The 16,765-nt window shown below is 41.1% G+C and overlaps 1 protein-coding gene across 1 annotated transcript in view; it reads left to right on the top strand.

Annotated features, from left to right (window-relative positions):
- The window catches only part of gna13b (guanine nucleotide binding protein (G protein), alpha 13b), a 24,437-nt gene extending 8,447 nt beyond the window's left edge, over positions 1-15,990 (top strand). Inside the window, exons 2-4 of the mRNA XM_058376304.1 lie at positions 4,545-4,762; positions 6,843-6,893; positions 10,602-15,990. Coding sequence (XP_058232287.1) covers positions 4,545-4,762; positions 6,843-6,893; positions 10,602-11,174 — 842 coding nt within the window. The 3' untranslated portion in view covers positions 11,175-15,990. The remainder of the gene's footprint in view (positions 1-4,544; positions 4,763-6,842; positions 6,894-10,601) is intronic.
- Positions 15,991-16,765: the final 775 nt, after the last annotated feature.

Here is a 16,765-nt window from a genome sequence, read left to right as displayed (position 1 = left end):
ATATGCGAGTCAAGGCAGGTGAGCGAATACTTTTGGCAATATAGTGTATATGTATATATGTGTGTGTGTATATTATATAATATATTATCTATGTGTGTATAAGCTTTTATATATACAACACCATATATATCTCTAACATCATATAAACATCATTAAAAGCATGTTGCACGTGTATGTAGACAGATCGACTTCAGGCATTAGCAGAAAATGGGTCGTAATTTACTATCCTCGATTGCCCACTAATCAGATTCACGTCTGCTAGGGACACAAACATTGTCCCACTGTCTTTGCTGGAATGGGAAAAGCAATTGACAGGTTAAGATCTATATAATTTTTTATTTAATTATAGCTTATAAATTAATTAATTAATTTGTTTATTTGTTTATTTATTTATTTAACATTCAGAAATAGGAAACCTTTGCAGCATGGAGCTGTGTTTTGATTTTATTCAGATATCTGAGTTTTTAGGGGGGGGGGTTGTTTTTTTAATTTTATTTATTAATTTTTTTAGGTAAACAATTATTTTCACACGCAGTTTTGAAGAACATGTATTGCCACCTGTTAGAAACCACACAGAAGGCATTATTTCTATTTATTATTGATAAAAATCCCCTGTTACTTTTATTTTTTTTATCATCGGTTTTAAAGCAGCGTTTATTTAATGGCTTGTTTATTTTGGCTAGCCTTCTTTTTTTTTAATGTTTTGCATATTTAAAAAGAAACTAGGTGTAAATATTATTTTATTTCCTTATGCCTATGTGCATGCAGCAGCAGCGGCGCGAGAGGAATTGTTCACGTACTCGCTGGACTATCTTATGTACATCTAGAGGATTAAAAACGACATCCACGTGAGACATCGGAGCCAAAACACCCTGTCCATCAGGTTTCACAGTTGAGCTGAGATGTTAAATGATATCATGCACAGCAATGTTAAACACACCGATTGATGCGCTCTGTTTCTCTTATACTCTCTGCTGTTGTCATGATTGCTGTCGTGATCTGCATCTCTAAGCAAAAACCCTCACTGCTTTGCGGCATATTTACTGAGTGAGAAAATGCAGGAGACTGATGCATAAAACAGATGGTTTGGTAGGTTTCACAGGTTTTATGTTTCTGACATTAACTGTAAGAAGGAAACCGTGCTATTGGTACTTGGTAACATTTTACAAATCAGCCTTAAATGTGAAGTTGAGTTGTTGTTTTTTTGTGTTTGTTTTTTTTTGTTCAAAAGGGAACTAAAGGGTGTGTCTCAATCAGATCCCAACTTCAGTATCCAGGGCACTGAACAGGGAGTCGGACATTTTTAGTGCTGTCTCTCTCACTCGCAAAATCATTCAGTCCCTAATGTATCCCACAATGCACCGCAAACACCAGGGAACATCGATGCTCACTATGTTCCCTTACGGGAAATGTCTCATTTTCTGAAGCCTTTCAACTTAAATAAATTGTCAGACTAACTTTTAACCAACTTTGTCTACAAGTGTTTTTGCTGCAGATCTCAAATGAATAATTGATTTTTGGGAGTGGTTAAAACCAGTGGAAAATGTTATCACTCTCTGTCCTGTCAATCACAGAGATGCCTGTGAGCTCAAGTATGTAGAAGAGGGCAGATAGCGCTTTCCTAAGAGTGTGCTCCATGTGCGATGTGATCTAACACCATCAGCGGTTTGAAAATATGTGGTTGGAAGGAACGTTTCATTACACCAAAATTTTATACTGATACTAAAATGCTAGAAATGCTATACTTTGATCTCTGATTTTGACTAATGCACCAAACACGAAAGCAGCTACACCGCAGACCAATTAAGAACAGAAAACCTATTTCACAAAAGATTAGTGTCTGAGTGTTGGAGTATTTCCTACCCTATAGACATTCAGGTGCATCTGGTGTATAGTCCACGATTTGAGACAAAGCAAGTGATTGTGGTTTTGGCCTCTGAGAAACGTTTCCGTAATCCTCTGTGGTATTTTTCTCTCCATTCCACAAGTTTTACACATCAAACAAGATTTTTTTTTTTTTTTTTTACTTGTTTCTATTTTTGTCCAAAAATTTCAAAACGGGGTCATTTTGTCTCAAACAGGATGTTAGCAGGTTAAATTGTTTGTTTGCACACTGGTAAACATGCACAGACTCGTCCTCACACTGCTGATTTTGTACTTGAACTGTGTGTGTGTGTGTTAGAGATTTCTGGAGATTTGGGAATGTTCCTGAGGGCATACAAGCCTGCACGCACAGGACTCTGTTGGGGGGGAACAATTGTGTGTAATCATGTCTTATAATTTAATCGTCATTGTATCTTTTGCATATAACCTGTGTCTTGATTCTTCTTGATTCATTCGTTTCTAACAGTATATCATGATTAATTATTGTGTGTGTGTGTATGTATGTATATGTATGTGTGTATATATATATATATATATATATATATATATATATATATATATATATATATATATATATACACTATATTGCCAAAAGTATTCGCTCACCTGCCTTAACTCGCATATGAACTTAAGTGACATCCCATTCCTAATCCATAGGGTTCAATATGACGTCGGTCCACCCTTTGCAGCTATAACAGCTTCAACTCTTCTGGGAAGGCTGTCCACAAGGTTTAGGAGTGTGTTTATGGGAATTTTTGACCATTCTTCCAGGAGTGCATTTGTGAGGTCACACATTGATGTTGGACGAGAAGGCCTGGCTCTCAGTCTCCGCTCTAATTCATCCCAAAGGTGTTCTATCGGGTTGAGGTCAGGACTCTGTGCAGGCCAGTCAAGTTCATCCACACCAGACTCTGTCATCCATGTCTTTATGGACCTTGCTTTGTGCACTGGTGCACAGTCATGTTGGAAGAGGAAGGGGCCAGCTCCAAACTGTTCCCACAAAGTTGGGAGCATGGAATTGTCCAAAATGTCTTGGTATGCTGAAGCATTCAGAGTTCCTTTCACTGGAACTAAGGGGCCAAGCCCAGCTCCTGAAAAACAACCCCACACCATAATCCCCCCTCCACCAAACTTTACACTTGGCACAATGCAGTCAGACAAGTACCGTTCTCCTGGCAACCGCCAAACCCAGACTCGTCCATCAGATTGCCAGATGGAGAAGCGCAATTCGTCACTCCAGAGAACGCGTCTCCACTGCTCTAGAGTCCAGTGGCGGCGTGCTTTACACCACTGCATCCGACGCTTTGCATTGCACTTGGTGATGTATGGCTTGGATGCAGCTGCTCGGCCATGGAAACCCATTCCATGAAGCTCTCTGCGCACTGTTCTTGAGCTAATCTGAAGGCCACATGAAGTTTGGAGGTCTGTAGCGATTGACTCTGCAGAAAGTTGGCGACCTCTTCGCACTATGCGCCTCAGCATCCGCTGACCCCGCTCCGTCAGTTTACGTGGCCTACCACTTCGTGGCTGAGTTGCTGTCGTTCCCAAACACTTCCATGTTCTTATAATACAGCTGACAGTTGACTGTGGAATATTTAGGAGCGAGGAAATTTCACGACTGGATTTGTTGCACAGGTGGCATCCTATCACAGTTCCACGCTGGAATTCACTGAGCTCCTGAGAGCGACCCATTCTTTCACAAATGTTTGTAAAAACAGTCTGCATGCCTAGGTGCTTGATTTTATACACCTGTGGCCATGGAAGTGATTGGAACACCTGATTCTGATTATTTGGATCGCATTACAATACCTTGACATTTTTAAAAACAAAAAATGTGTATAATAATAATTCCATTGGAAGATTTGAATGAAAATAGCCTTAATTATAGAATTTTATTTTTCCCTCCTTTTTCTAATGTTAACGAAAAAAGAAAATCGTAACCTGTACATCACAATGCATATCTTGTTTAGTGAAAATATCTTATCTTGGTATATTTTCACCCACCCATCTTTACTGTCTAAAGTTTTTGCTTTCTGCTGCCAGGAATTCAAAAGATCAAAATCTTGGCTTCTCTCTGGATGTGAAGATCAGCCTTCTGCTTTTGAAAACGGAAGCATTGACCTGTGCAGTGATTGCCCAGTAGTCAGATATGAAGTGGAAGAGAATCGCTGTTAGTTTCGACTCCACTGCCCCCTCAGCTGTACGCTCTCCATCGAAACACGCCGGTGTTCTATTCATACCGACAGCTGTGACTGCTTCCTGTTTACTAACCCACTCACCTTGTTTGATGGAAAAAAAAAGACATGAACTTTGAGTTCAGTGCAGTTTCTTTGCATACCTATTAGTCGACATCATCCTCACTGACTGGTGGTTGTCGGGTGTCAAGAGAGTTAATGATCTTGGATGTAACACTACCGTTATTTTGTGTTGTGTGTTTTAGGGAACAGGTATGGCTAGTTTGGACTGATTCTGCTCTTGGGGGCAAATGCTTTATTTGCATATTTGTGAAGGAAAATTGCTGTGGGTGAATGTGTAATAAAGATTGGTTAATGGTACCCATGTGAAGGATGCCTTTTACCTGATTTAATGGACTTTGAGTTCATTATTATTTATTTTTAATATTTGTGGTCATTTTTTTGTGCGTGTCTGTGTTCTCTCAGGTATTCGTGTGCTGGTGGATGCACGAGAAAAGCTGCACATCCCATGGGGTGACGCATCCAATCAGGCATACGGCGAGGTTCTGATGAGCTTCGACACACGCTCGGCCCAGGGCATGGTAGAGCCCAAAGTGTTCCAGCAGTTTCTGCCCGCAGTGCGTTCGCTCTGGGCCGACATTGGCATCCAGCATGCTTACGACCGCCGCCGTGAATTCCAGCTGGTGAGCCTCACACACACACACACACACACTTTCACATTAGTGGGTTTTGGACTGAAGATTTGGTTCTCTTGTATTTAGTACCACTCAGTCTTCCGTTTCTTAATCTGCCACCTATGCACCTTTTATAGACATATTTACCTTCCAGTCATCTCTGACAATGTGTGTTTTTAACAAGCTGCTTTGACAGTATAGGCTACTGTTCAGCCAATGATGCAAATCATTTTAATCATGTTTTGTTTTCCCACCCATTCTTGGTTACAAACTTGTTTTTGTTGCACTTCTCTCTCTCTCTCTCTCTCTCCCTTGAGTCATGACAGAAAGAGCTTTCAGAGATGTTTATATCTGAGCGGAAGTGCAGACCACATTAGCAGTGCACTCATCTCTCATCAGAAAAATGTCTTTCCGCTCACGGACTGAAAAACACTGCCATGTAGTTGAAGCTTGTTTATGTACGCCCATCCTCAGAGACGGTAGACTCTGCTCCTGTTACCTCTTCTTACACCACTTTGAAAGAGCCATGTGCAGCTGTAATCCAAGTCCAGGCACCTTAGCTTGTCTAATCAAAGCACCACAAGCTGCATGGCTACACTGTGACCACACTGAAGATTTGACAATTTGTGTTAGGTTTGCTTAAAAAATTCTACATATGCGTTTACTTCAGGGTGTCTTCTGTGAGTACATACAGCACATTGTACGCACTGCGAGATCACAGCTTACAGGAAATGTCGATGGAGAGTGCTGCTCTACTGCAGTGACCTGTTTTTAACACCTTGCCTTAAAGCTTACTTGGAAGGAAATGCACAAGGCACGTGAGCTTAGGCTTGTTTTTGCTCGTTGTGGTAACAGCAGCTTTCTAGTGCAGAGGCCACAGCCCTGGCTTCTATTGTTATGGTTGTGATTTCAATGATTTAAAATACTCACCACTTGTGAAGCAGCACATCATTAGGCTGGGTGTAGCCATTATAAGATGGGTCACTTCTGACCATAAAAGGATGTGTGTGGTCAGCGTCAATGCTGAGATAGGCTGCAACATTCAAATGCTCGATTGTTATTAAGAGGAAAACTTTTCCCACACCATTGCACCAGCCTGAAATGTTCACACAAGGCAGGTTGTCCATGGATGCATGCTGTTGACGCCAAATTCTGACCTTACCAACTGCAAGTCACAGCAGAAATCGATTTATCAGATCAGGCAGCGGATTCGGTCAGCCTGTGCCTGCTGTGGCCTCTGAATACCTGTGTATGGTTGGAAGGGGTGGAACCGGATATGTGTTTTGCTGTTGTAGCAAATGAAGCTTATGGATGGATGTGCTATGTCATTCTGAGATGCTTTTCAGCTCACCATGGCTGTAGAGTGGTTGTTAGAGTAGCTCGAATCAGTCTGGGCATTCTCCTCTCATATCACTGATCAACTGCCACTCACTGATTCGTTTTTTTGTTGTTGTTGATATTTTTGTGTATATTACAGAGACTATTGTTTCATAAATGCTGAAACAAAGTTGTCTGGCACCAGCAAGCACTCCATGATCAACATCCCTGAGATTCTACATACTGCACAAAATAATGCCCCTTATTTATTTTTTTCCTCTCATTAGATAAGCTTTGATTTAAATTCAGTATGCGTTCATTATTCAGAGCTGTGTTCCTAAATGAAGCTTGCAAATATATATATATATATATATATAATTTTACATTAAACACTTGTGAATTGTTTGTGATTTATTTAGTGCTCTCTCTGTTCGTCATGTGTAACCCTTTGCTTTTTGTTTACACACTGATTCACTTGCCCTTTAAACCTCTTAATAACTGTTTCAGCATTGCAGATCATCATGAATGATTAGGTTGCTCTTTTATGTGTCTGTTGTTTCTCTGATGATAGATTGCACTTTTTATCTTCTCAAATGTGTTACTAGTTCAGTTCATGACCTTTTAGAATTGCACTTGTTCCATCCTATGTGTGACTGACCGTGTTCTTCAGATCATCACTGTACCCAATGCTATTAAATTTCTTAGTCAAAGTAAGATTTATGGGTTTCAAAAGTCCTGTAAGAATGACCCAATGCGTCTTTGTCTTTTTCAGGGTGAATCGGTGAAATATTTCTTGGATAACTTGGAAAAACTTGGAATGCCGGTAAGCATAATCTTACTTAGAGCACTAACATGGGCACCGACACCGATCAGGCATAACATTATGAGCAGTGAGAGGTGAAGTGAATAACACTGATTATCTCCTCATCATGGCACCTGTTAGTGGGTGGGATATATTAGGCAGTAAGTGGCATTTTGTCCTCAAAGTTGATGTTAGAAGCAGGAAAAATGGACAAGTGTAAGGATTTGAGCGAGTTTGACAAGGACGAAATTGTGATGGTTAGACGACTGGATCAGAGCATCTCCAAAACTGCAGCTCTTGTGGGGTGTTCCCGGTCTGCAGTGGTCAGCGTCTATCAAAAGTTGTCCAAGGAAGGAACAGTGGTGAACCAGCAACAGGGTCATGGGAGGCCAAGGCTCATTGATGCACGTGGGGAGTGAAGATTGGCCCGTGTGATCCAATCCAACAGACGAGCTACTGTTGATCAAATCAATGAAGAAATTAATGGCTGGTTCTGATATATATATAAAAAAAAAAAAAGGTGTCAGAATACAAGTGAATGCTGGGTCAAGGCTGTTTTGGCAGCAAAAGAGGGACCTACACAATATTAGGCAAGTGGTTATATTGTTATGCCTGGTCTGTGTATGCAAATAAACAGGTGGGTGACCACATGGCCCGAAAGACAGACAGGTAGAGGTTTTGAGAACTGTGATTCTGCTGGACCCAGTGTTTCGGTTATTATCTGACACACGCACACACACACGTACACACAGAGGGAAGTGAAAGTCTTGTATGTGAACACATACTCTGCACTCACACTGTTGAATGACAGTTTTGTTTTGTTTGTTTTTTTAAAAAAAAGAACAAACTCAATTGAATTTGCTCCATTGGATAAATTTATTAGCTAGCCCACCGGTCAGGTCAAACATTTAGTGTGATAGTTAGGTTTCACCCAGGAACTTAACTAACTAGACAAAAAAAGTGGTAGCTAACATGATTTAATAACCTAGTTTGGTTGTTCAGTACAATTTGATTTAGTTGTGTTTTTATATAATGCTTTTAACACTGGACACTGTCACAAAGCAGCTTTACAGATTCAGACCTGTAACGTGCACACCAGAGGCCAGAGAGCAGTATGGACACACCCCCTGAGACAACATTAGAAAGAAAACCTTGAGAGGAACTAGATTCAGAAGGGACCCCATCCTCTTCTGGGTGACAGCGGATAGTGTGATTCTGAGTCATTATTCATCACACTCGAGCCTAGCAGCACTGTGTGTGTGTGGTGGAAGGATCTTCAGTAATGAGTGTCACAGACATTTTTTCATTGTGCTTTCATTTCAGCTTTTAGCTTTAAGTCTATAATATCTTAAGTTTATGATAACTTTTTGTAGATCGCTGCATTTTAAGTGCATTAGTACAGGCTAACAAACAAATGTGGTATTAGTCCAAAATTTTCTAACGCAGCACCAGAGACAAGTCAGCATCAAGATAACAAAAATGAGAAGTGAACAATGACATGATCATCTGTGTAATCGATACACCTAGTAAAAAAGAGCTTTTAATCTATGCTATTAATTTACCATTAACATGTTTTCTGTGAATGGAAAATAAAATAGTCTTCAGTATGAATGGAAAATAGTCTTCAGTGGTCATAAACAGCATCTCGGTTATTAGCGCTTTAGTTTATGGCACTTCCGCTAGTGCTTGCGCTGTTGCCAGTTGTGTTGACTCGCATCTCCGTATTGGTCGGTTTCCCTCTGTTTGCGTGATGCAGGCACTCGTTTTGACGTCACGTAACGCAGCTCTGTGTGAGTGCTCTCGCTTTGAGAGGAAGTGTGCGGTTCCTGACTTCAAACCTAAGTAGAAATTGGTTCAAACACTAACGTCACCCATGATGCACTAAATGCGAGAGCTTGCTCATGAGCTGCATAATGTCCTAACTGTGTTAAAGATCAATGGATCTGTACTACTACTCCTTACCACATCCTTTAGTTTTAGTACACATGCTGCTACTGTGCTGAAAGCTTTCGCCACTGTTACAGCCGTACATCTGACTGTGAACTGAATGTAAAATGTGTTCATTGGCTTGCACATTAGATTGCTGGGAAGTTAGCTGATTAGCTGAATCATCAGGGTGTTTTTTTCCCTGATGTATGTAGATTTTTGGTATCTTCCACCAGTGAAGCCCCTGGTTTTTTTATACTTGACTCTGTGTGGTTGACTGACAGGGGCTTCACCACTGGATAACAAAAAAATCTGACAGACTGACAATGTGTGTGGGTTACAATGACAGTGAGTGACTGAGTAACTGGGTTGGTGTGTGTGTTTGTGTGTCTGTCTGCCTGTGTGTGTTGAGCCCATCTCTAGTGGAAATGTTCAGCAGATGATTGTGTGAAATTTATGTGTGTTTCCATTGAGAGTACAACGTACACAGAATTTCCAAGTGTCTCACACATCAGGCTACTCTATCTCTCTGTCTTTCTACACAAACGCACACGCACGCGCACACACACATATACGCGCACACACACACACACACATTTTCCTTTATGCCCACTCAGCCCACTCAGCAGAGCACTTCTTCTCATTACCCAATGGTGGGTTTTTTGTACACAATGGAAACACACTCGGACAGGACATCACACTGTCTGTTTGTGTGTGTGTGTGTGTGTGTGTGTGTGTGTGTGTGTGTGTGTGTGTGTGTGTGCGTGCGTGCACATTTCCATCTGCAACACCAGCTATTATCTCTTAAGCCTCTCAACCCTAGTGATGTACATTAGCTGGACAAATAACCAGCACAGGTGCTCAGGACGAGTGGTTTTTGTGTATTCATTCTTTTGTGTGTTTCTTTGTGCTGGGTTTGTATACATCTGCCTAGGATCATTCTACTTCCTAATAAAGTATTAGGAATTGTTTATCACTAAATATGCTCCTGAATAAATCCCACCCACCTCATTCAGAAAGCAAAAGTGCATCCGTGTGAGTTCAGAATTTCCTTTCAGCCTGTCGTCAAATCTGTGTGTACATTTTTAGAGTGTGTGTGTGTGTGTGTGGCTCATTACCTCATGCAGTACTGATGCACTCTTCCATATCCTCCTACGTGTTGTCGACCTGCACCACAATGAACATGAAGGGCTTTATGACCTCATTCATAAAGGAATTGACCTTCTTGCTTGATTGCTCGGTTTGTCAGCATGAAAAATAGACAGTATATGTAGAATCTCTGTATAATATCTCAATGCCTAATCTATTGTCTCCTCTATCTGTTTTTGAATCTTTTTGTTTCATGTGTTTACATTTATTCATGTTAAATTTGATTTATTTTATTCTGGGTCCATGACTACGATTAAACAAAATGAGAATTTGATAACAACTAAATAACAGAAGTATTCAAATGATAGTTTGCATGAATTTTCCGCTCCACATTGATGTAGATTTCCAGCTCAAGGTTCTTTCAGAATTTAGTTGCGTTTCTGCACCATCTAGTGGCACAGATAATGAAATGTAAAAAAAAAATTTTTAAAAAATGTAATTAGGGGTGTAAACAAAATGTAGGAAACCTTCATCTTATTCATCCAGCAGAAATTATTAACTTCATGAACATTATCTAATCAAATAAAATGAACGGTACTTAATTGACCCTGGGATCCAGCGAAAATGTTAGTGGTGTCGTTAAAAAGCAAGATAAGTTTATTGGGATGTGAAGTATAGTCCAGTCTGATTTATTTTTCTTATTTAATTTTGCAGGATTATCTGCCGAGTCAGCAGGACATCTTGCTGGCACGCAGACCCACCAAAGGGATCCATGAGTATGACTTTGAGATCAAGAATGTCCCGTTTAAGATGGTGGATGTGGGAGGCCAGCGCTCCGAGCGGCGCCGCTGGTTCGAGTGTTTCGACAGCGTCACCTCCATCCTGTTCCTGGTATCGTCGAGTGAGTTTGACCAGGTACTGATGGAGGACCGTCAGACCAACCGGCTCACGGAGTCGCTCAACATCTTCGGCACCATCGTCAACAACCGCGTGTTCAGCAACGTCTCCATCATCCTGTTCCTGAACAAGACCGACCTGCTGGAGGAGAAAGTCAAGACCGTGGCCATCAAGGACTTCTTCCCCGAGTATGAGGGCGATCCACACAGCTTGGAGGACGTGCAGAAGTTCCTTGTGACGTGCTTCCGCAACCAACGCCGCGAGCAGCAGAACAAGCCGCTCTACCACCACTTCACCACGGCCATCAACACTGAGAACATTCGCCTCGTCTTCCGGGACGTCAAGGACACCATCTTACACGACAATCTCAAGCAGCTCATGCTGCAGTGATCTGAACTCGTCCCTCAGCTTCCACTGCTCGCGTCCAAGCCTGGACCACTAAACCTGACTTTGGGGGTGGGTGGGGGGGGTCAAAGAGCGTGCGTGTGTGTAAGTGTGTGTGTGTGAGTGTGAGAGCATACAGACAGGTTCAGCCTCACTCCATCTGTCTGAGGAAAGCTCCTGTGCTTCTAACTGCCTTTAAAGTCACTCAACTGTACAGCAACTCTCTTTCTCTCTCTCTCTCCCTCTCTCTCTCTCTCTCTCTCTCTCTCTCCCTCTCTCTCTCTCTCTCTCTCTCTCTCTCTCGTGTGTGTGTCTTTGTGTGTGTGAGAGCTCCCCCTCCCCCCAACCTTTCTTCTAACCTGTATGCCTGAATTTGACTCTAAAGCAGGTCCTGATTTTGAGTCAGCTCAGCTGGAGCACTCCACTCAGCATCACATCCTGAATTTTAGTTCCACAGTATGATACTTTAGTAACATTTGCTAAGCTAACCTATGCTATGCATCTACACAGCACTGAGATAAAAATCAGTTGACTGTAGCTCCGCCCTTAGGAACAAAGGGATGAGTGAAGCTATGTGAAATCAGGATGTGCTGTGTGTGTGTGTGTGTGTGTGTGTGTGTGGGGTCATACACTGCCTTATTTCAGCCCACCATTTCTTAAGTTTGTGTGTGTCTCTGAGTGTTCTGATCTGCCTTTCTTTTACTTGTTGCCTAACTGAAAGAGACCTCCCTGTCTCGTGTGTGTGTGTGTGTGTGAGATATGAGAGCGTGCTCTTGCGCTGTTATCCACCTTCAGTCACTTGATCAAGCGTCTCGTCTCAAGAGCGTTTGTGTCATGTCCAGCTGGCACGAAAAGCCGTTACAAAACAAACGGATGGCGAGCGCGGCGCAGAGCCACGTGTGTAACAGTCACGGCAGGTGGTGTGTGTGTGTGTGCAGGTGGAAGACTTCCCCAGCCTTTTCGTACTAAACCCATGCAATTGTACTAACGTTTTAATAGGAAGCCGTGTTTCTGAGCCTCTGCCTTTAATTTGCTGTAGTTCCTAATCAGTGGCGTTTTTCTTTTTAACTTTTTTTATGAGGCTGTTTTTATGTTTGTGTTCTGTTTAGCTGTAAGTTATATTTCAAAGGTTTACACTCTTCATTGCCGCTGATGGAGTCCACATAATAGGCATGTGCTGTTTATCATTTACAATATTCAGTGTTTTTTTCCTCAGAGTGATGATTCTCTTCTTTATGTTTTAAAAACTTTATTTTTTTATTTTTATTTTTTTTCCCAACTATTTTATTTTCTTTCCAAGCAACAAGCTCCACACTGTGACTTCCAAGTTCAACGTAACTTGTATGACACCATGATAAGAGGTTTCTTAACATTAGCTAACTTTAGACCTTGTTCGGTTTTAATGACCTGAAATAATAGCTAGCCAAAATTCTGCTGATGGCAAACTTCTCAAATCCTCACCGTAATGTTCACCATAACAATACTGATTCTAGCGTGTGCTAAGTATTGCGGTATATCGTATATATCTGATTATTGGTGCGTGTTTGTGTGTTGAACTGTTGGTTACGGTTGAAATGGTAATTGGAGCAAGAAGCTCGGTTACACACATGAATGTGTGTTTAGACCACTCTGACTGTAGAAGGTGATGCAGTGTGAGAGACACAAAACTCAGGGTTGAATAATGTTAACCACTTGTGTGCATGGAGACAAAATGAGCTTGTGTGTGTGTGTGTGTGCGCGCTTCAGTAGCAAATACATTCAAGTCTAAAATTCGAATACATCTATCAGATTTTTTTTTATTATTATTATTTCATTTTTGACACATTAATGCTTTTCTTTTTGACACTATGGCTGGGCGCTATGATAAAGTTTGCAATTAGATTAAATCTAATCCACTCCTTGTTATTATAATAACCTCGAAGATGGTCAGCGTTGCTAATAGTACCGATGATATTCAGCGTACTCTGCATGTGTGTTGCAATATCATCATCATCATCATACTGTCAGATCGTCCACCAGTAACGTTAAAGCTCTCATTACACATCAGTGTGATTCCCAGGTTGTTTTGTTTTGTTTTTAGATGTAATTAATTTTAATGGTTTTAATAATCAAACTATTGATTTTATTCCCAAGTGCCATGATTGAAAGGTACCACTTATTATAACGTTATTGTTCAGAATGATTGTTTTTGAGAAACTCCTGCCTTCTGAAGCCAACGGAGCTCCAGCTCACAGCCAAGATGTTCACTTAGGGCATGTCCCAATATTACATTTCATATTATGATAACTGCCTTTAACCTGATCTCAAATCCTGACTGTAACACATATGACACGTGTGTGGCCTCAGAATGTGTGTGTGTGTGTTATGTATGTATCTATGAGCACAGAGGTGCTTCATTTCTGTATCATTCTGAGTGAGCAAAGTGAAATCTGTCCAGTCAGTAACTCGTATCCTGCTGGCGATTTTGAACTAGTTTCAGTCATATTTGTGATTTCACGTAAGCCTTGTTCTGCTGTCACCCCAGAACCTGATACAGATGTCGTCTAGGTGTGTATTTGACTCCTCTCTCTCTCTCTCTCTCTCTCTCTTCCTCACTCAATGCCAGTGTATCTCTTACTGTCTCATTTGTTGCTGTTATTCTCCTTGATTCTCTCAGTGAACCATGATCCGGTTACTTTCCCTAGAGAGACGAGGATGAGTGATGTCCATGTCCTTCAGTGCCCTTTAATGGCTGAAATGACATCATAATCTAAAATTGTGCTAAACCCAGCTCAGGAATGTGCCATTATTACATTCCTATAAAAAGTTAATTGTGTTGTACAAAGCAGTTGGTGCCACTGTATGAATCTTTTTTTTTTTTCCCCCCCTAATGCTCTTAATCTCAGAGCACTAAAAATCAGCCTCCTGCCAAACGGGAAAAGAAAAAAACAGAGATGATATTTAGACTAGTTCACCAGATAATAGATTCGTCTCCCTAAATCTGGTTGATCTCCAGCTTGTGTAGGGTTCGATGATGTCATTTCACTTTTTCAGTGTTGCTGCTGTTCCCCAGTGATCCTCTTGGGCGTGAGATCACCAGACCCTGAAAGACAGGTTTTACCTTCCCGACAAGATCTTCCTTCCTGTGAACTGTCCACAAAAAGGCTACAAAAGCCTGTAAAGTTTCCTTCATGTGAAGTGTCTATACTGCTTAGCTCAGCGGTTCCTTCACGCTCGTTCAGTAACAAGTGCTTGTGAATGTGGAGGACGAACAGAGGCTGTCTCTGAAGAGAGAAAAAAAAACAGTTTTCTACTGAAATGGCAATTTCATATGAGCCTGAAGCAGCTGGCTTATGTGATAAAAGCCTCAGAGCCTGGCTAAAACGCCTGGATGGATTTTTTTCTCAGCTCTATATGCGCACTATGCAGCCTTGTCTCTCCTGTGGATGACTTACTCATGTCTCGGTCTTGCTCTGTGTTTCACTAGATGATTATATCACACTCTGGGACTGTTTCTGTTACCAGTGTCTTCACATCTCTGACCTTTAACAGCATAATCAAAACTTGATTAAGAGAAACGAAGCTGGCAGAGCTCCAGCTCAGCGTCAGTATGCTCCTGCTCCTGTTTCCGATATTGTGGGGTTTTTTTTTTTTGTGTGTGTGGAGACAGAGGCTCCCTAAAAATCTAGATGCTTTATACGTAATGCATCATTTGTGGTGTAAGGTTTAGGATCAGTGAAGGACGTCGTGAATAGATGAATGAAATATCAAGAGCAAGCATGTGCCACAGTGTTCACGGTGCAATAATCTGCCACCACTTGCTGTCACAGTTTACTTCATTTACAGCACGTAAGACATAAAGACATGTGTGTGTGATGGTCATGTCTTCCACACCGCAGCAATAACGTAAAGAAAGCTTGTCGCCGTTTAAGGTGTTAAACATCCTTCGTTGTTTTTGTGAGCATGTGCCAATAATACGTTTTCATATTACACGTTTTGTCACGTTTTACGACGTCTGACAGTTTGTATTAAAGAAAAAAATAGATTAAGGATTAGGTCTTCGTTATGAAATGAAAGCTTGCCAAAAAATAAAATGGTGATTGTTGGCACGTCTAGTAGAGAGCCTTGGGTTTAAATTCGTTTGGAAAGCAAGTTTGCTGCTAATTGAACATGCTTCTGCTGTTTTTGTGTCGGTTATCTGTGAAACGCCTTTATGGTCTCATAATTCTGAAGCGTGTGAGTGTGAAATTTCAGCTTCTTGAGGAGCAGATAATGATGTACCCATCACAATGCGTTCTGTGCATGCGTAAGCCTTAGCTAGTGGCTGTGTTGATGTTATGTTGGGCATGGCAGTGGGTCTAGAGGCTATCGCTGTATTCAGCACACAGACGCACTACTGTAATTCGCTTGAATCTCTGTGCCTGAGTGTGTGTGTTTAGGTGTTAAAATTTTCCACTGAGGTCTTAACATCACGGTTATTATGCAAATGTTCTGCAGCGTGCGAATATCTTATCAACAGAATGGGTTTTTGTTTTTGTATGGAGGAAAAAAAAAGAAAGGACTTCCCGGAAAAAATCCAGGATGTTGATCATGTAGAATTTATGCAACCTGCACAAAAGACTAAATCTAATTTAGTGCCTTTTTTTTAATTGTAATTTTGTATGTAGATGTTTTAAACTTTCCATTTCCTGACTCATGTTGCTGTAATCCTACTAAACAAGGAACAGTGCAGAACAGTGACCCTGTGGTCCATGTACAGTTTAATAATCTCTGCTTCCTCACTCCTTTTTCTGCCTGTCAATAAACTACATCCCAACATCAGTCACTTGTTCGCATGATTTGATTTACTTTGTACGTAGGAATGATTTACTCTACCTTTATATCACTGTGTTATCTTTTTTTAACTGGACAGTGGGGGATCAGGAAGATTATGATCTCTTCTTGATAATTAAAGCATTTCCAGCCTATAAATAATTCACTACACAAAATAGAATGGGTTGTAATATGGATGCACAATGTCTTTCACTCCTTTGAACCTTTCATCATTTGAGTGACTAAGTGATAAACTACCAACTGAAATGGACTCCAAGTGGGACAGATGTTGAGCGTATGTTATTGTGACATGAAAGTGAACTACACAAAAAGTACAACAGCTACAAGTGTTTTCATATTTAGATCTGGTTATTTTTACCCATTCTTGCCACTGATTCTCAGTTGGATTTAAGTGGCTGCTTCAAAACATTGAGGATCTTTGTTTTTGAAATGATCCAGTGTAGCTCTGAAAGTCTCTCAGCTCCCTCGTAGACTGGAACAGGTTTACATTTACATTTCTGTCATTTAGCAGACGCCCTTATCCAGAATGACTTAGAACTGAGCAATTGAGGGTTAAGGACCTTGCTCAGGGGTCGAGCAGTGGCAGCTTGGTGGACCTGGGATTCGCAACTTTCCGGTCAGTAATCAGTAAAGGTTTTCTTGTAACGTTGCTCTGTATTAAGCTCTGTCCATCTTGCCCCATACCCCTGACCAGATTCCCTACTCTCTGCTGTCGAAATGCATTCTCCTTAACATGATACTGCCACCACCATGCTTCAGTGTGAAGGTAGTGTTCTCAGGCACAT

The sequence above is a fragment of the Hemibagrus wyckioides genome, linkage group LG02 (genome assembly GCF_019097595.1).
Source record: "Hemibagrus wyckioides isolate EC202008001 linkage group LG02, SWU_Hwy_1.0, whole genome shotgun sequence".
In the NCBI taxonomy this organism is placed as follows: Eukaryota; Metazoa; Chordata; class Actinopteri; order Siluriformes; family Bagridae; genus Hemibagrus; species Hemibagrus wyckioides.
The sequence above is the reverse complement of the archived record's forward strand: the minus strand, read 5'-3'. Positions and strand labels throughout refer to the sequence as shown.